Source organism: Heptranchias perlo, chromosome 5 (genome assembly GCF_035084215.1).
Source record: "Heptranchias perlo isolate sHepPer1 chromosome 5, sHepPer1.hap1, whole genome shotgun sequence".
In the NCBI taxonomy this organism is placed as follows: domain Eukaryota; kingdom Metazoa; phylum Chordata; class Chondrichthyes; order Hexanchiformes; family Hexanchidae; genus Heptranchias; species Heptranchias perlo.
The window spans coordinates 4353484-4372675 of record NC_090329.1 but is presented as its reverse complement, the minus strand read 5'-3'; the positions used below and the strand labels follow the sequence as shown (position 1 = coordinate 4372675).

The 19192-nt window shown below is 47.7% G+C and overlaps 1 protein-coding gene across 1 annotated transcript in view; it reads right to left on the bottom strand.

The window, feature by feature from the left end:
* Nucleotides 1-5377: 5377 nt before the first annotated feature.
* Nucleotides 5378-19192, bottom strand: part of hmgcll1 (3-hydroxymethyl-3-methylglutaryl-CoA lyase like 1) — a 370971-nt gene continuing 357156 nt past the window's right edge. Inside the window, exon 9 of the mRNA XM_067983696.1 lies at nucleotides 5378-5479. Within this exon, the coding sequence (XP_067839797.1) occupies nucleotides 5378-5479 (102 nt within the window). The remainder of the gene's footprint in view (nucleotides 5480-19192) is intronic.

The window sequence follows — 19192 nt, the reverse complement described above, 5'->3', positions numbered from 1 at the left end:
GGAGATCAGGGGTCAAGGCCAGGAGCAGGGGAGATCGGGGGTCAGGGCCGGGAGCGGGGGAGATGGGGGGTCAGGGCCGGGAGCAGGGGAGATGGGGGGTCAGGGCCGGGATCGGGGGAGATCGGGGGTCAGGGCTGGGAGCGGGGGAGATGGGGGGTCAGGGCCGGGAGCGGGGGAGATCGGGGGTCAGGGCCAGGAACTGGGGAGATGGGGGGTCAGGGCCGGGAGCGGGGGAGATCGGGGGTCAGGGCTGGGAGCGGGGGAGATGGGGGGTCAGGGCCAGGAGCGGGGGAGATCGGGGGTCAGGGCCGGGAGCGGGGGAGATCGGGGGTCAGGGCCGGGAGTGGGGGAGATGGGGGGTCAGGGCCGGGAGTGGGGGAGATCGGGGGTCAGGGCCAGGAGCGGGGGAGATGGGGGGTCAGGGCCGGGAGTGGGGGAGATCGGGGGTCAGGGCCGGGAGTGGGGGAGATCGGGGGTCAGGGCCGGGAGCGGGGGAGATGGGGGGTCAGGGCCGGGAGTGGGGGAGATCGGGGGTCAGGGCTGTATGTGGTGGCGATGAGGGGGTCGGGGGGGAAGAGTTCTCGGCTGATATGTTTTCCTGATATGAGCACAGGATTTAAAGCGAGTGTGCCAATCCGAATCTACCCTCTGTTTTCTTTAAAGCACTGCTATTTATATATAGGATGCAGCAATGCTTGGAGGGTGTTTGGGTCTCTGCTTCAGACAGTTGAAAAATGTATACATATATACACACAAATATCCATGTGTGAAACTATTCAATCCACCTGCAATGCTAAAGACAACGTTTATAAAACAAATGACTGCTCGATAAGATCAAGCTGTGTTATCTGTAACAAATGCAGAGGAACAATCCTCACAGAGTGTAGCTGACAACACAATCATTAACGTGGCATATTTCGAGATGAAGCTTCCATCGATAGCAAATACAGGAGGGATACTGGAGGGGGCAAAATAAAGAGAAAACCCTCGTAGTGTGGGAAAACTGCATGGTCACCCTGATAGGTCACTATTGGGCATAGCTGTTGCTGAGACTGGAGGCCAGCCACCATACAATAGTATGTGCATGATGTACAATGCGATCTGTGTTATTATATTATATGTGCAGATAACTATTAGTGCATAATGACCATGCATGATCTACTCAGAGACCCATGCACTAACACACCATTTCGGAAAAGTGAATGTAGCTCCTTTTATGAGGATTTCTCATGTGGTCTCTTTATAAGTGAGGGGTGAGTAGCTACAGATATACTGGTGGCCAAAGAGCAACCTGCTCTACAACAGCTGCTATTATCACCACCACAGGCATATTATTACACACTGTTAGATAGGTGAGAAACCTTCACCAGTGAATTTCTGACACTGGTAGTGAACAGGTGACAGGGGTGGAGGTGTTGGAGAGTTAAGTATATTTTCAGCAGAGGCTAAGCTTGCCTATTGGTACTCGTGTGATGTGGAGAGATACAGAACTCCTTCCAAACCCTTTTGAAAAAAGGACGCAGCAATAAATGGAGTGCGTTTGGGTCCTTGCTTCATACTGTTGTAAAATGTATGGCAGATTTGCAGGAGTGCACCAGCCAAATGGCTACCCCACTATGGGAAGGTTGTTCAGACTGCAAACTACCATGGAGCACGTGCCAGCAAGTGTGGCGTCTGAAGTTGGGGCCTTAGTACTGCAAACCATTGATGGATCAGCACAGGACTTCGGTGGATGGTTTGGGGATGATGATGATGAAGAGGGAGATGACAGCAGGATGAAGCTCACCCCATGAGTTCCTCCGAGAGACCTCCTGAACCATGTTCCTCCACCCTAACCTTCTGCAACTAACCCTTACATCACCGGCTTCTTCACTCCTAGACACCAGCTCAGATACTTTCGCCCGGAGGCAATTAGATAGTGGTGATAAGACGACGGTGATTCACAGAGCACAAGGAAGCTGGAGGAGTGGGAAGTTTATGAGGATGTGCCACCTTCAGAGTGGAGGCTGAGGAGAAGGTTGCCCATGGCTTTAGAGTTGAGGGACTCAGGACTCCTGGCTTCTTGCCTCAAAAAAAAGACGTTCAAGGAACATTGCACCTACATACAGGCTCGAGATCAAGCTTTGAGGATGTGTGGCAGCTAACAGGTAGTTGAGTCTACAGCTCTTATTTGCAGCCAACATCACAGGAGCTTTGTCTTCGTTGCAGGTACCAATGGAGCGAGTACCAACTTCATTAGAATCTGCAGCAGATCCCCAGCTAAGAAGTGGCCAGAGAGCAGCCCCGGCCTCCACCTCTACTGAAGCACAGACTGTAGCTCCGGTGACAAGAGGGGAGAGAATAAAGAGCAGCTCTCATACCGGCTTCCAGATCCTGGCTGCCTTCTCTCAAGGCCTTTCAGGATCTGATAGCTGCCATCTCTCAGGACAGCGGTACATGCCAGGACTTGCTCCTCAGAACAACACACCGGTGGAATGTGGACGGCGTCATCAGGCTGCCCAGGAGAAACACCAGAGCTGCAGCCTACAGCGGCTGCCTGCCAGGGGAAACCTGCCATGACGTGAGGGCCACCTCAGTCCCATGACCCTTTTGTAGAGCATGAGCAGCCAACCACCTCTCACGATCCTGGCCCTCAGGTTGAAGCCAGGAGAAGGAGTAGAATTGAAGAGAGAAAGAAGAGTAGACAACCAGTGAAGTACTGTATTAATAAAGGTTGGCTTGTTTACATTTTGGAATTCATTGTATTAAAATAGGCAAGGCATTTTGTTATTCATGAAGGTTAGAGTCATATAGGAAAGGATGCACTGACTTAGTACTGACCTATTCAGCTGATGATTATTGGTATGCTCATGTAGGGGAAAAGAAGGCTGATGTGTTTTGGGATGGATTGATGGAATGTCTCTTTATTGGAAAGTGGGGGAGAAGCAGATAAGGTATCAAAGGTGGAATGTGTTACACAGAAGAGCAGACTTTGGTGATGATGTCCTTGAAGCAGTCACTGGGTGCAGGTCATCGTAATGATCTTCTCCATGTAGATCTAGCTCCAACAGAGCCAAGGTCTCCTCACCAGCAATGTCAAAGCCCAGTCCTTCTTGAATGGTGAAGATATGAAGGGCACAACAGGATATAACTGTTCATGACACAGGATCCGGAGCATACTGCAGGGCCCCTTCTGACCTGTCCAGGGAATGAAAACGTGCCTTTAAGAAATGGTCTTCTTCCTGACCAATCTTGAACAGCCATGTGCCTCATAACATGCTCCTCTGCTGCTGTTCACGCCACTCTTACTACAACAACAACTTGCTTTTATATAGCACCTTTAACATAGAAAAACATCCCAAGGCGCGTCACAGGCCCTGTTGAGGTGGTTGAGTGGGGTTTTATGTTACAGCTCTCAAAGTGCCATTTAGTGCACCCTGGAAGCCAGCAACCTCATAACAATGGATAGTCCGATCTCACTGCTGCCATGCTGTAAAGCCAAAGGTGATGAATATACCACCTCTTCTGCAAAGTGCATCAGTCACCTGACAAGTGAATGCCCAAACTGCATCCTGGCTTATTTTACAGAGATCTCCCATGACTGCCTACTGCCTGAAATGAACCTGTGCCATAAAGGGTGAGTGCGATGGTGACCTTCACAGCCACAGAGAGCACTGCGGGCTGGAGCTTGTCATGCAGTAGGTGGCAGACCTGTTTATTGCTTCTTTGGTGAAGTTCACTCTTGTTATGCACAACTCCTCAGTAAGGTCCTCAAATAAATTGTGCGGCCTGTATATTCTCTGGGGGGTAATGTCCGGTGGGCTGCATCCTCCTTAAATGCTGCCTTCTTTGTTTCTTGCTCCATCCTGTAGGGCTTGTCCTCTATGATAATAGCCCATTGGGAATGCCATACCTGCTCCTGAGAATCCCTCACTGCAGATAGGGGGTGGGGGAAAGGGGTGAAAATCGAACAGTGGTGTGACCCGATCAGAAGCAGTGAGAATCAAGTCCAGGTGTAGGCAGAATGGCAAAAAATCGGTGTAAAAAGCATCTCCCAGCTACAGAAATCGCTATTCAAACTCTCCAGACTCAAAAACTCCTCACTTCTGTTGGTATCAGCTGCTATGTCGCTGGCAGCTGCTGTCCCGTATATACTCAGCCTCTTATCCAGAGCACACGTCCAGTGTAAAAGCAGGAAACTCGGAGCTCTATCACCACTGGCTCCTCAATCAGGACTCAGTAGGCGGGTCTCAGAAAACGCTTAAAAGCATGAGGGAACTTGGGAGAAGCATTTGAATGTTGGAAATCGGGGTCAGCCCCTGAACTTTAGATGCAACTAATGAATGTCCATTCATACAATCTATTACTGAACGACAAGGTGCCCTCCAAAGGAGTCCAAAGCAAAGGGGATTGTATTCCCAAACTGGCTGCCAGCAATGATGACAGTCCTGCATGGCTGGCCCAGTCTCTACTCTGAAGGTTTCCCCACAGGGCCACACTGCTGCCCAGTGACAGTCTACACAACATGCTGGGTTCTAAATTTTATAAATATTACAAGTCAGATACAGGTAAAGAGACTTGGGAAAGTAAGGAAACTTCCTGAGCCTTAAATCAAAAGAGTACAGAGAACAATCCCAGTCCGGGCGAGGTGACTCTGCGAAACCAGCAGTGACCAGCAGTGATTAGGAGGATTCTGACAAGAAAACTTTATGGCCTTCAAATTACACAAAAAAATAATATGCAAAATGTGATGAGGCCCAGCTCCCAGCTTCTCTGATTTGTGCTTCCATCAAATTAGGCTCCGCACTAGGCGTGGAACCTCCAAAAATTGACCTTAATATTCGGAGAGTGTAATTTCAAAGCCAATATTTGCTACATGTTCCTCATTCTGCTACTAACCTGTTTGCATCAAACCTCTGTAGGCTGAAGAGTACTGCATCGTGTTAAAGCTAAAGTCTGAATGTGGGGATAGGGGGAGGTGTTTGACTCCCTCTTTGTTCATCTATGCAGAGTTGGTGAGTAAATGGAATGTTTGTCCTGGTGGAATAGGCAATGTAGATGAAGAGTCATTTTGTTGTTAGTGACAGAATGTCAGGCTTTGTGACTGAAATTTCAGGCTCTGTCCTTGCCCTTGATTGTTCTATAAGCTAAACTGTCAGAAGGATACAGTATTACAGTAGATGGATGTTGACTGCTGGCACCAAATATTAATGGTTCATAGACCTAAGTCTCATCTGACTATGCTCACACAAAATGCAAACATGAGGTATCGTACCATGGCACATAACATTATTTCAAGTGCTCCAGTGCAGCATTAAGTTTAATATTAACATTAAACATTATGGCTTAAATACTTGCAGCATGGAATGTCTATTGAGCTCCATATCATGGGTCCATATCATGGCTTGTAACAGGCCTGAGCCACTTTTGAGTTGGTCTTCCTGTTCAGAGCTTTACAGATAAAGTGACCAGCTTCCATTAACTTGTACAGATCTATTCCCTAGAGTCAAGTGAAGGAACAAAACACATTTAAAAAGTGACACTAAAAATAAACATTTACAAGTTACTCGCATTTACTAGCACTCATTTACCTGAAAGTAGGTACAAAAATCAATATGGAAACTAAACTGCAATGAAATATTAACAGAAAGGAAGCCGGAAGGTCAGGACTTTTGTCAGTACATCAAATACAGGACTGCATTTGAGGTTTACAGCCCTGAATTTCCAAGGGTTGTCCCAATCACCTGCTCTAACTTCAGTGAGCGATTGGCAAACCCCTTGGAGAAATGGCATAATTGCCCATGTTTACTCGTTACTGCCATTTTTCCCAGGCTTCTGCAGAAATTATATTTTTAAGTTTCTTTAAATAGTTCTAAATTTTTGACAGTTTTTAAAAAAAGTTTTAAGGTTGCAGACTGGGCTTCAGAAACTAATAGAGTTTTCCTTAAGCCTCTCCTATTCCTCTGCTTTGAAGATGAAGAAGAGGATTAAGAGGTCAACCACAGGTAGGATAGGCTGAACAGACTGCCTAGGTGGTCTCTGACCCCCTACCCACTCATATCCACTCCTCCCTGATGGAAATCTTTTAACAAACCAGTAACTGAGTTGTTCCAGCTGCCAGACAGTGTGGACACAGCTCATAGGGAAGACCTTCAGTTGACTGAGATCCAAGCCCATTGCCAAATGAGTCTTTCCATCACAGCTCCTTTGGGCAAAAAGCTCAATTCAGTCACTTGCTGACAGATAACTGTCCTCCAAAGCTATAAAGGCTCATATTCTGTTGTTCCTTCACATAGACATTTCCTAATCTTGCCCAATTCACTCCACACACATCCCAACAGTGATGATAAAATCTGACAACCCTCTTACCACCAAGCCTCCCCTTGGTGCATGCTGTTGTGTGTGTCCATTTGAACCTAGCCTCCTACATCTCCTACAGTGGCAGGAGGTTCTGAGGTAGCTGGCTGATGATTTCCATCAGGGACCTTGAGGTTTCAGGGTGGTATATCCAAATATTGGGTTGGGGGTCTGTTTCCCCTTTAAGAAGAAAGTAAACAGAGTGAAGGCACTCTGCATATATGACGTATGCCAGGATTCAGAAGGCATGAGGGTGAGAATAAGTGCAGGTATTGAAATAGTTACAGTGAGTGGGGCACTGTTTCTCTACACTTACAGCTGTGAGTGTAGAAACACTTGCATGAGAAGGAAGGTCATAGAGTCATACAGCACGGATAGAGGCCCTTCGGCCCATCGTGTCCGCGCCGGCCATCAAGCCCTGTCTACTCTAATCCCATATTCCAGCATTTGGTCCGTATCCTAGGTGTGGGAAAGGCATCATGGGTGATAAGTTACGGATGGTATTCAATACAGTGAAGGCTGTAACCGGGAAACATTCTTATTACAGTGTGCTCTTCCATGGTGTAACTGCCTCTTGATACCTTGGCTGTTGTGAAGAGGTCAGTAAACTACTTCTCGCATTAAGTCGATGTGGTGGGGCTGCAACAGGTGGCTCTCACTGCCAAGGCTATCTCCTTCAATGCCCCTCCAGGGCAAAAAGCTGGGTCCTTTTTTGCTGCATTGCAGTCAGTAATTCAATTGAAGAGTCATTAAAGTTGTGGGCTCAGTGACCTGAAGAACCATAGAACCATAGAAAAGATACAGCACAGAAGGGGGCCATTCGGCCCATCGTGTCTGCGCTGGCTCGAAGAACAACCAGGTGCCCATTCTAATCCCACCTTCCAGCACCCGGTCCGTAGCCCTGCAGCTTACAGCACTTTAGGTGCAGGTCCAGGTACTTTTTAAAAGAGTTGAGGGTCCCTGCCTCACCAATTCAGGCAGCGAATTCCATACACCCACCACCCTCTGGGTAAAAAAGTTTTTCCTCATGTCCCCTCTAATCCTTCCGCCAATCAGCTTAAATCTATGTCCTCTAGTTCTTGAACTCTCCGCTAGGGGAAACAGGTACTTCCTGTCTACTCTATCTGGGCCCCTCATAATTTTGTACACCTCAATCAAGTCTCCCCTCAGCCTCCTCTGCTCCAAGGAAAACAACCCCAGCCTATCCAATCTCTCCTCGTAGCTGCAATTTTCAAGCCCTGGCAACATTCTTGTAAATCTTCTCTGCACTCTCTCCACAGCAATTACGTCCTTCCTGTAATGTGGTGACCAGAACTGCGCACAATACTCCAGCTGTGGCCTTACCAGCGTTTTATACAGTTCATCATTACATCCCTGCTTTTGTATTCTATACCTCGGCTAATAACGGAGAGCATTCCGTATGCCTTCTTCACAACCTGTACTGCCACCTTCAGGGACCTGTGCACATGCACTCCAAGGTCTCTCACTTCCTCTACCCCTCTCAATATATTCCCGTTTACTGCGTATTCCCTTTTACTGTTTGCCCTCCCTAAGTGCATTACCTCACACTTCTCCGGGTTGAACTCCATTTGCCACTTTTCCGCCCACTCCACCAACCCATTGATATCTTCTTGGAGTCTACAGCTATCCTCTTCACCATCAACTACACGGCCAATTTTTGTGTCGTCAGCAAATTTGCCAATCATGCCCCCTACATTCAAGTCCAAATCATTAATATATACCACAAACAGCAAGGGACCCAACACTGCGCCCTGTGGCACACCACTGGAAACGGATTTCCATTCGCAAAGACATCCATCGACTTTTACCCTTTGTTTCCTGTTACTGAGCCAATTTTGGATCCAATTCACCACATTTCCCTGTATCCCATGGGCTTTTACCTTTCTGACCAGTCTGCCATTTGGGACCTTGTCTACATGGATTTAAGTAAGGCATTTGACAACATCCACTGCACTACCCTCATCAATCCTCCTTGTCACTTCCTCAAAGAATTCAATCAGATTTGTAAGGCATGACCTTCCCTGAACAAATCCATGCTGACTATCCCTGATTAAACCGTGTCTTTCCAAGTGACAGTTTATCCTATCGCTCAGTATTGATTCTAATAGTTTGCCCACCACCGAGGTAAGTCACCACCGAGAAGCACCAGCCTCAGCCACTGCAGTGAGCCACATTGTTGCAGACACATGATGGCTGCCATGGCCCTTTCAGCTGCTGCAGCACCACTGGATTTTCCTCGATCCAAAGGCAGACTGCATACAGAGAGTGTTAATAGCACTGGGAGCCCACTGTGAATCTTCTGGTTCTGGTTGGTTTCTGGTGGAGTTACACTGACATGTGGATGGGGAGTTTCTTTGCTACTTCAATGGTAAATCAACCACTGAGGAAAGCGAGTGCTTGGTGTCATAGAAAATGGGGGGGGGCGGGGAGGGGGGCAGGGCTGGTCACCTGCTGGAGTTACAGCAGGAGACGGGTCGAGGTCCTGTGGAATTCAGCCCCAAGAAATGTAGAGAGTACTAGATTTTTGGAACAGATTTCCAGTGGGATTGACAGAATAGAAAACCACGGCAGATTTTAAAAAGGGACTGGATGAATTCCTGTTCTGAATGAGGTTACAGGACTATTAACTCCAGAATCACTGTAAGAGAACCAAGGGGAGGTTTGGAAGGGTAGGTACCAATACTCTTCTCCTACCCGAATCATTACGATATTAATATGATCTCCTTATATGTGCTGCTGGTGGGGAATGTGATTTTGTAAAATTGGCCCTTCTATGTCATAGAATCATAGATTCTATCCAAGTGAGATTAGTGCTAAATCACAAAATCAAAAGTAGTTATAACTTGTTTTCTAAAACATGAAATTACATTTAAACAAAGCACCAGGAGTGATTTTGATGTTGCCCCTTAGCGCTGCTCAACAACTGATGTGCTGAATCCACCTATCCAGAATCCGCATGATCCGTATATTTGTATGTGTGCTGCAGGTCTGGGTAATGCCTCTGAATGGGAGCTCGCCATCACTGGGCAGGGAATCACATGCTGTTGTAGTCATCAAATGTCTGCAGCAGTTTAAAAGGACACTGGTGATTTTTTTGTAAGCAAAGGTAATATTGAAACATCAACCATGTCAACTCACAGTGAGCAAGCAGCAAGGTGCCCCGATTTTCTGATGGGCCAGTGGACATATTACTTGAGCAAGGGTAGCTGAGGGGAGAGGTCTTCTTTCTAGCAGAAACTCGGTGTAAAGAGTGGGTCCCAGTGTCTGGCAGGAGGTGGTGGTACATGTAAGCACCAACAATGTTGTTCAAAGTTTAATGACCTCACCAACTGTGCCAAGGCTCTTCCTGGCCCCATAGGAAAGTTAAAATTTTTTTACCTGTTTGGTCCATTTCTGGCTGCTCTTCCTGCTGTCTTCACCTGGTGGGAAAGCCACAGTGGTTTCTCTGCTTGGGTCACCACTTAAAACTGCAATCGGGTCCCGATGACATCATCGAGACCTGACATGCTCAAAGAAGGGGAGGACTGGGAACTTAATATTCCTGGCTACAAGGTATTCAGGAAAGATAGGGAAGGAAAGAAAGGGGGTGTGGCCCTAATGATCAAAGAAACTATTCTCGCACTGGAAAGGGGTGATGTAGTTGAGGGGTCAAAGACAGAATCTATTTGGTTAGAATTAAGGAACAATAGAGGAGCTATTACACTACTGGGTGTATTCTATAGGCCACCAAATAGTGGGAAGGAGATAGAGGAGCAAATTTGCAGGCAAATTACAGAAAGATGCAAGAACTACAGAGTAGTGATAATGGGGGACTTCAATTATCCCAATATGGACTGGGATAGTAACAGTGTAAAGGGCAAAGAGGGGGAGGAATTCCTAAAATGTGTTCAAGAGAACTTTCTGGATCAGTGTGCTTCTAGCCCAACCAGGAAAGAAACAGTGTTGGATCTAGTTCTGCGGAATGAAGTGGGGCAGGTGGAGCATGTTTCAGTGGGGGAGCATTTGGGGAACAGTGATCATAATATCATTAGGTTTAGAATAGTTATAGAAAAGGACAAGGAACAATCAAATGTGAAAATGCTTAACTGGAGGAGGGTGAATTTCAATGAGCTAAAAAGAAATCTTGCCCAAGTGGATTAGAATCAATAATTGGTAGCAAAACAGTAATTGAACAATGGGAAGCCTTCAAGGTGGAGTTGGTTCAGGTACAGAGTAGACACATCTCTATGAGAGGGAAAGGAAGGGAATCCAAAACTAGAGCTCCCTGGATGACAAAAGATGCAGGGGGTTAAATTGGATTAGGCCACAGGAGGACACTGAAGCCACACCGTCACTCGATCTGACACTCGCATCCACCAACTCGGAGACTGACACTGTGCGTCCTTTAGAGGTTAGGTTAGAGGAGGGATCTGCTCGTGGAGATACACCGAGCACAAGTGCACAGGAGCCGGGGCGAAGGGAACAGATACCACAGGTACCAGCTCGCCAGAGGGTGAGGTCGCTCACTAATTCTGCTGCAGAGGATTCAGATGAGGACTTCGATGGGCCAGGCTACAGAAGACGGCTGATGGGCGTACACCAACAAATGCTTGGGGCACTGGAAAGCCTGACACAGTGAGAAGGGGCACGGAGGAGTCCAGCTCCAACTTGGCGCAGGGCTTTGTGCAGAGCTTGGAGCCCATCCTTTCCAACATGGAACGGGTGGTCACCTCCATCAGCGCACCTGTGGAACCCACCATGATGTAGCGTCTGATGACTGATGTCACAGCTTCCATTGCAGCACAAACATCTGCCATCCAAGGTCTGACTGCTGCCTTGGAAGCTCAGGCTGCTGATATCGTGGGTCTGGGGACCACTGTGGAACGGGGCTTCCAGGGCATCACAGCACTCCAGCAATCCGTTCCCCAGCCGATCACCAGGATTGCTGAGGCACCGCCCCGGGAGAGTGGCAGCCGGACCTGATGTCCTCTCTCTGGACGACAGCATTCTTGCTCCCATTCCTGCCATTCCGCCAGTGCCCTTGCTATTGCCTGTTGGCCAGCCAGGCCAGGCTGCTGCAGCCCATGCTGAGATGGTGCCGTCTGAAGCCGGGCCCTCCCGGCCCAGAGCTGCTCGAGGTCGACCTCCAAGGCCATCTGCACTCTCCTCCATTGAAGGTCAGCAGCCTCCCACCACCCATGCTCCAGCCACTGGGGAAGCACCTCGTAGGAGCACTAGGATAGGTAAAGGCACACGGACAACAGGCACTAAGGGAATGTACAAGGGGGAATAGTCTCATTTCGTTTGCATAATTTAACTTGTTAATTGATAAATGTGACTTTGAATTTGCATTTGGCGGTGGTTTTTATTTCTGCGATGAGCTAAGGGGGGAAGCAATGTGTAATCAGATAGAGGGCAATTTGATGGTCATGTGGGAGAGGAAAGGTGGGGAGTGCAGGACTGTTGGTGAGTTGAGAGATATCGTTCACATTATTGATGTAGCTCACGGATCAGGTGAGCACGCAGGGCCCTTGCAGACAAGGCGTGTGTTCCTTGTTGCCCTCTTGCCTCTTCATCCACTTCCTCCTCTGGCTCCTTCCCCTCCTCCTCCTCAGCCTCCTCCATCTCCTCCTCCTCAGTCTCTTCCTCTTCCTCCTCTTCCTCTGGCTCAGGGTCTTGCCGGATCACCGGTGGCAAGGGCTGGCCCCTCGTAATGGCGAGGTTGTGCAACATGCAGCATACTACGATGATTCTTCCCACCCACTCAGTGGAGTACTGCGGGGCTCCTCCAGAACAGGCAGCAGAAGCGTTGTTTCAGGAGGCCTATGGTGTGCTCCATGACGTCCCATTGTAGGTCCACTCTGCACGTGTGTGTGCATGCCGCACCAGTGTCATGAGCCACTACATGAGGGGATAGCCCTTGTCACCCAGTAGCCAACCTTTGACTTGCTGAGGCGGATGAAAGATAGTTGGCACATTGGACTGCGGCATAACGAAGGCGTCATGACTGCTCCCAGGGTAGCGGGCATCGATCTCCATGATACGCTGCATGTGGTCGCACACCAGCTGCATGTTGAGGGAGCAGAAGCTCTTTCAGTTCATGAAGATGGCTGAGTTGATATGTGGAGCACACAAAGCATTATGTGTGCAGTCAATGACACCCTGCACCATGGGGAAGCCTGCAATGTGAGCAAACCCTTGTGCTCACTCGTTCTGCTTGTCTCTATCAAGAGGGAACATGATGAACCTGTTCTGCATCTCGTATAGTGCCTCTGTGACCTCCCTTATGCAGCAGTGCACTGCACACTGTGAGATGTTGCACAGATCACCAGCACAGGCCTGAAATGATCCAGAGCTGTAGAAGTTCAGTGCCAGGGTTACCTTGACAGCCACAGGCAATGCTGTCCTCGCCCTGCTCTGAGGCTGCAGTTGAGGCTGTAGCAGTTGACAGATCTCCGTCACGACCTCCTTGGTGAACCTCAGCCATCGGATGCACTGATGAGCTAAGGGTATTGGTCCCTGAAGGTCCTAATGGGATATGGTCTCCTGCTCAGTGCCCTGCGCCTCTTCCTCCTCCTGCCTCTCCTCACAGCCTGACCTGCTCTGCGTGGCCTCTCTGCACGCTCCCAGTTGTGTTCTATGCCCAGTGGGAGCCCTAGCAGACCACTCATGGTTGCCAGGAATCTTCTTCAAACAGTGTTGTAACTTTCCCAACCGTAAGGCAGTACCTGCCAAACCACTCTCAAATGTACTCGAGCAATTCTCAGTAAGTATCGGGAGCTTCAAAAAACACTGCCTATTCTATCAGCTGCCAGAAGCAATAATCCAGCAACCAACCTGCAACACTGCATGATCTCTTTAAATAGTGCTGGTGGGGGGTCCTCCAGGCACTCGAAGACAGGTTCAGGTGTTCTTGGTTAAGACTGTGCGTTGAGTGGAGCATTAAGTTACAAAAAAGTGTCTATCACTTTTAATCAGCGTTGCACTCTGATTGGACGCACTTTCACTCTACTTTACACACTGCCGGCGTTTGCTCTCTGCCCATGCGCTAATACCTATACCAAGATGGCGTCCGGCGCATGCATGCGCATCCAAGACGCCATCTTGGAACTCCGTGAGGCCGTGTAGCACCGAAACAACGGGCGGTAGATGGCCCAATTTCTAGTCCATAAAGATTAAAATGTAACAGAAAAAGGAGGCTTATGATGAATGTAAGGTTCATAATAGTGGAGAACCAGGTTAAATACAGAAAGTACAGAGGAGATCTAAGAAAGGAAATAAGAGGAGCAAAGAGAGAGTACGAGAATAGATTAGCGGCTAATACAAAGGGAACCCAAAAGTCTTTTATAAACATATAAATAGTAAAGAGGTAGTCAAAGGAAGGGTGGGGCCGATTAGGGACAAAAAAGGAGATCTTCTTGTGGAGACAGAGGGCATGGCTGAGGTACTAAATGAATACTTCACATCTGTCTTCACTAGAGAAGAGGATGCCGCCATTGTAGCAGTAAAGGAGGGGGTAGTAGTGATATTGGATAGGATAAAAATAGATAAAGAGGAGGTACTTAAAAGATTGGCAGCGCTCAAAGTCCAGATGGGATACATCCTAGGTTACTGAGGGAAGTAAGGGTGGAAATTGCGGAGGCTCTGGCCACAATCTTCCAATCCTCCTTAGATATGGGAAGATGCCAGTGGACTGAAGGATTACAAATGTTACACCCCTGTTCAAAAAAGGGGAGAGGGATAAACCCGGCAATTACAGACCAGTCAGCCTAACGTCGGTGGTGGGGAAACTTTTAGAGACAATAATCCTGGACAAAATTAATTGGCACTTGGAAAAGTCTGGGCTAAAAAATGAAAGTCAGCACGGATTTGTTAAAGGAAAATCGTGTTTGAGTAAATTTATGGAGTTTTTTGATGAAGTAACGGAGAGGGTTGATGAGGGTAGTACGGTTGATGTGTATGTGGATTTTCAAAAGGCATTCGACAAAGTACCACATTATAGATTTGTTGGCAAAATTAAAGCCCATGGGATTAAAGGGACAGTGGCAGCGTGGATACAAAATTGGCTACAGGACAGAAAGCAGAGAGTAGTGGTGAACGGTTGTTTTTCAGACTGGAGGGAAGTATACAGTGGTGTTCCCCAGGGGTCAGTATTAGGACCATTGCTCTTTTTGAAATGTATTAATGACGTGGATTTGGGTATAGAGGGCATAATTTCAAAGTCTGCAGATGACATGAAACTCAGAAATGTAGTAAACAATGTGGAGGATAGTAACAGACTTCAGGAGGACACAGACAGACTGGTGAAATGGACAGACACATGGCAGATGAAATTTAACGTAGAGAAGTGTGGTGATCCATTTTGGTGGGAAGAATGAGGAGAGGCAATATAAACTAAATGGTACAATTTTAAAGGGGGTGCAGGAACAGAGAGACCTGGGGGTGCACGTACACAAATCTTTGAAGGTGGCAGGAAAAGTTGAGAAGGCTGTTAAAAAAGGCATACAGGATCTTGGGCTTTATTAATAGAGGCATAGAGTACAAAAGCAAGGAATTATGCTCAACCTTTATAAAACACTGGTTAGGTCTCAGCTGGAGTATTGTGTTCAATTCTGGGCACCGCACTTTAGGAAGGATGTCAAGGCCTTAGAGAGGGTGCAGAAGAGATTTACTAGAATGGTGCCAGGGATGAGGGACTTCAGTTATGTGGAGAGACTGGAGAAGCTGGGGTTGTTCTCTTTAGAACAGAGGTGGTTAAGGGGAGATTTGATAGAGGTGTTCAAAATCATGAACAGTTTTGACAGAGTAAATAAGGAGAAACTGTTTCCAGTGGCAGAAGGGTCGGTAACCAGAGGACACGGATTTAAGGTGATCGGCAAAAGAGCCAGAGGCAACATGAGGAAACAATTCTTGATGCAGCGAGTTGTTATGATCTGGAATGCGCTGCCTGAAAGGGCGGTGGAAGCAGATTCAATAATAACTTTCAAAAGGGAATTGGATAAATACTTGAAGGGAAAAAATTTACAGGACTATGGGGAAAGAGCAGGGGAATTGGATAGCTCTTTCAAAGAGCCGGCACAGGCACGATGGGCCGAATGGCCTCCTGCTATGCTGTACCTTGTATGATACTATGATATTATGGATATGTATAGAAGGATCCTGCCAGCTTTGGGCAGATGTCCTTGCTGCCTGCTCAGTAGAGCAGGTTAAAATTTAGAACGGTGAATTCCTGCCAGCTTTCCTGTGGGTAAGAAACCTGGGTGATTCCGGCAGGCGGGTAGGGTTAAAATTACCACCGTAGTGATTTTTTGTAAGAAAATGTGAGTCAATTTGCACACAACAGGGTCCTACAAATAGCAATGGGATAAATAAATAATCACTTGTTTTAATTCACTGTCGGGTTATGGGCATCCCTGATATTTATTGCCCTTGAGTGGGTGGTGGTGGGCCTTCTTCTTGAACCGTGTGGTGAAGGTTCTCCCACAGTGCTGTTAGGAAGGGAGTTCCAGGATTTTGACCCAGCGACGATGAAGGAACGGCGATATATTTCCAAGTCGGGGTGATGTGTGACTTGGAGGGGTACTTGGAAGAGCACCTGCTGTCCTTGTCCTTCTAGGTAGTGAGCGTGCTGCCGAAGAAGCCTTGGCTGTCCTGTCCTGTGCAGCCACGGTTCACTGATGTTGGAAGGAGTGAATGTTTAGGGTGGTGGATGGGGTGCCACTCAAGTGGACTGCTTTGTCCTGGATTGTGTCGAGATTCTTGACTGTTGTTGCAACTGCACTCATCCAGAATATTCCATCACACTCCTGGCTTGTGCCTTATAGATGGTAGAGAGGCTTTAGGGAGTCAGGAGGTGAGTCACTCATCGCAGAAAACGGAATCTCTATCTGCTCTAGTAGCTACGGCATTTATGTGGCTGGTCCAATTCTGGCCAATGGTGACCCCGAGGATTTTGATGGTCGGGGACTCGGTGATTGTAATGTCATTAAACGTGAAGTGGAAGTGGTTTCTTGTTGGAGATGGTCATTGAATGACACTTGTGTGGTCTGAATGTTACTTGCTACTTATCAGCCCAAGCCTGGATGTTGTCCAGGTCTTGCTGCATGCGGGCACGGACTGCTTCATTATCTGCGGAATTGCGAATGGAACTGAACACTGTGCAATCACCAGTGAACAGCCCCACTTCTGATCTTATAATGGTGGGAAGGTCATTGTTGAAGCAGCTGGAGATAGTCAGGCCCAGGAGGCTGCCCTGAGGAACTCCTGCAGCAGTGTCCTGGGGCTGAGATGTTTGGCCTCCAATGAACACAACCCATTTTCATTCGTACCAGTTATGACTCCAGCCACTGGAGAGTTTTCCCCTGATCACATTGACTGCAGTTTTACTAGGGCTCCTTGGTGTCACACTCGGTCAAATGCTGCCTTGATGTCAAGGGCAGTCACTCTCACCTCACTGCCGGAACTCAGCTCTTTTGTCCATGTTTGGACCAAGGCTGTAATGAGGTCTGGAGCCGAGTGGTCCTGGTGGAACCCAAACCGAGTATTGATTTTGGTGGAGTTGATTGAGTGATAAATGTTGGCCAGGACATCAGGAGAACTCCCCTACTCTTCTTTGAATAGTGCTGTGGGATCTTTTATTTCCATGATTAGGTAGGTTGATGGTCGGGGACTCGGTGATTGTAATGTCATTAAACGTGAAGTGGAAGTGGTTTCTTGCTGGAGATGGTCATTGAATGACACTTGTGTGGTCTGAATGTTACTTGCCGTTTATCAGCCCAAGCCTGGATGTTGTCCAGGTCTTGCTGCATGAGGGCACGGACTGCTTCATTATCTGAGGGGTTGCGAATAGAACTGAACACTGTGCAATCACCAGTGAACATCCCCACTTCTGATCTTATAATGGTGGAGTCTCAGTTTAATATCTTATCCAAAAGACAACACCTCCAACAATGCAGCACTCCCTCAGTACCGCAGTGAAGTTATAGCCTAGATTTTCTGCTTAAATCCCGTAGTCTAAATTAGGTGCATTGCCCTCCACATGCAATCTGCTCTCCCATCGAGCGAGGCTCTGCACCAGGACCACTAATTCATAAAATGTTCCCCTTCTCGTTGAGCTTTAATTCTGCATACGGTGGGTGGCTGTGATAAAAAGGAAATTGCAATGAGACTAAAGCTGATGGGGTCAGCTGTCATCTGTCTCGTGTCCCAGGTATGCCTATTTCCCAGGTGCAAACCAGAAGAAAAAGGTGGTGACCCATCAGGTCAGGTCTCTGCTCCCTTTGCACTTCACATGTCCCTGAGCTTGTGTGGAGAGCTGCCACCTGAAACAGGCAGATGCATTTAAGTCAAATTTAAATGACACATGAGTGACCTAAGAATACCTTCTATGTCATCTTCTGGGGCCTCCTCCTCGGCCCCCCCCCCCCCCCAGATTGGAGGGTCTGCGAAGAGGCTGCCACCAACCTTCTCCAAACTCTAGGAAGGTAAGACTTCACTTTAAAGGGCCAGCAACGAGGATCAGAGAGGCTGGAGGCTGGAGGTTCTGGATTCGGGAAGCCTGCGCGTACACAGGTGGGTCTGTGGGGAACTCGGAAGTTGGCGGGTTGGAGCCGGCTTCCGAACCCGCTATGCATTTTTGCAATTTTGGCAGCCCCCCTGCCCCCAACGCACCCGTCAATTTACATTTAAAACTGAGCCCCTTTTCTCTCCATACACTGGATCTGTGATAAGTATCATGGGGTAGAATTTCCATAGGAGTTCTCCCGATCTCCTGCCGTAACTTTGGCAAAAGATCAGCAGAAAGCCCGGCAAAATGGTGTCAACTGTCCTTTTCACCCTTTCCCGGGGATTTCTGCCGATCTCCTGCCAGATTTACAACAGGGGATTGGCACAATCTGATAGAACTGTGAGCGAACCATAGGACGAAGCAGCAGCTTCTGTAATGTTGTACTAGAGAATAACAACAACAGATAGGGTGAAGCTCAGAAAAGGGAGGGCGAACAGACAGATCAGATAAAGCTATTTCACACAGGGGAGGTGAATATTTAAGAACATAAGAAATAGGAGCAGGAGTCGGCCAATCGGCCCCTCGAGCCTGCTCCGCCATTCAATAAGATCATGGCTGATCTGATCCTAACCTCAAATCTAAATTCATGTCCAATTTCCTGCCCGCTCCCCGTAACCCCTAATTCCCTTTACTTCGAGGAAACTGTCCATTTGGAATGGACTGACCAAGAAGGCAATCACGGCTGATAACATCAGTCAATTTAAGAGGGAGTTGAATAGGCATTTGTGAGAGATTGAAATGGGGGATAAAGTAGTGAGGTAAGTACTCTGTTTTTGAATTCTGGGACCGCCCTGATGGATTGAAAATACCTTTTCTACTTTGATTTGTTCCTGTGTTCCTATATACTTTTCCGCTGATCATTTTTGTGCTTGTGATTTTTGCGCTGCCTGTGAATTACTGACACACAGATCTTGGAAAGTTTGCAGACACAAAGAAAAAGGTCATTCACCTATTTCTCATATATGAGATACTACTTCCCCAATTAGTTCAAACGGACAGAGAATCAGAGGGATCAAGCCCTTGAATTCCCATTATACATTTACAATATGCAATACTCTGTGTCAGAAGGTGAACATTTACTGCAAATAGTCTACAGTGAATTAGATACGGCAATGCATTTAACTGGAGTTTGAACAATTCCCTCCCTCACCTCACATTCAGTAAGGATGTTTTCTTGGAGAAAGTTAATGCAATGTGATTCATATGTGCCTTCCCACAAGTGGAGCCCAGGTGATTCCCCAAAGGGAGGAAAGTGAAATGTCACTGTAGGCTGCTGTCATGCACTTCCTA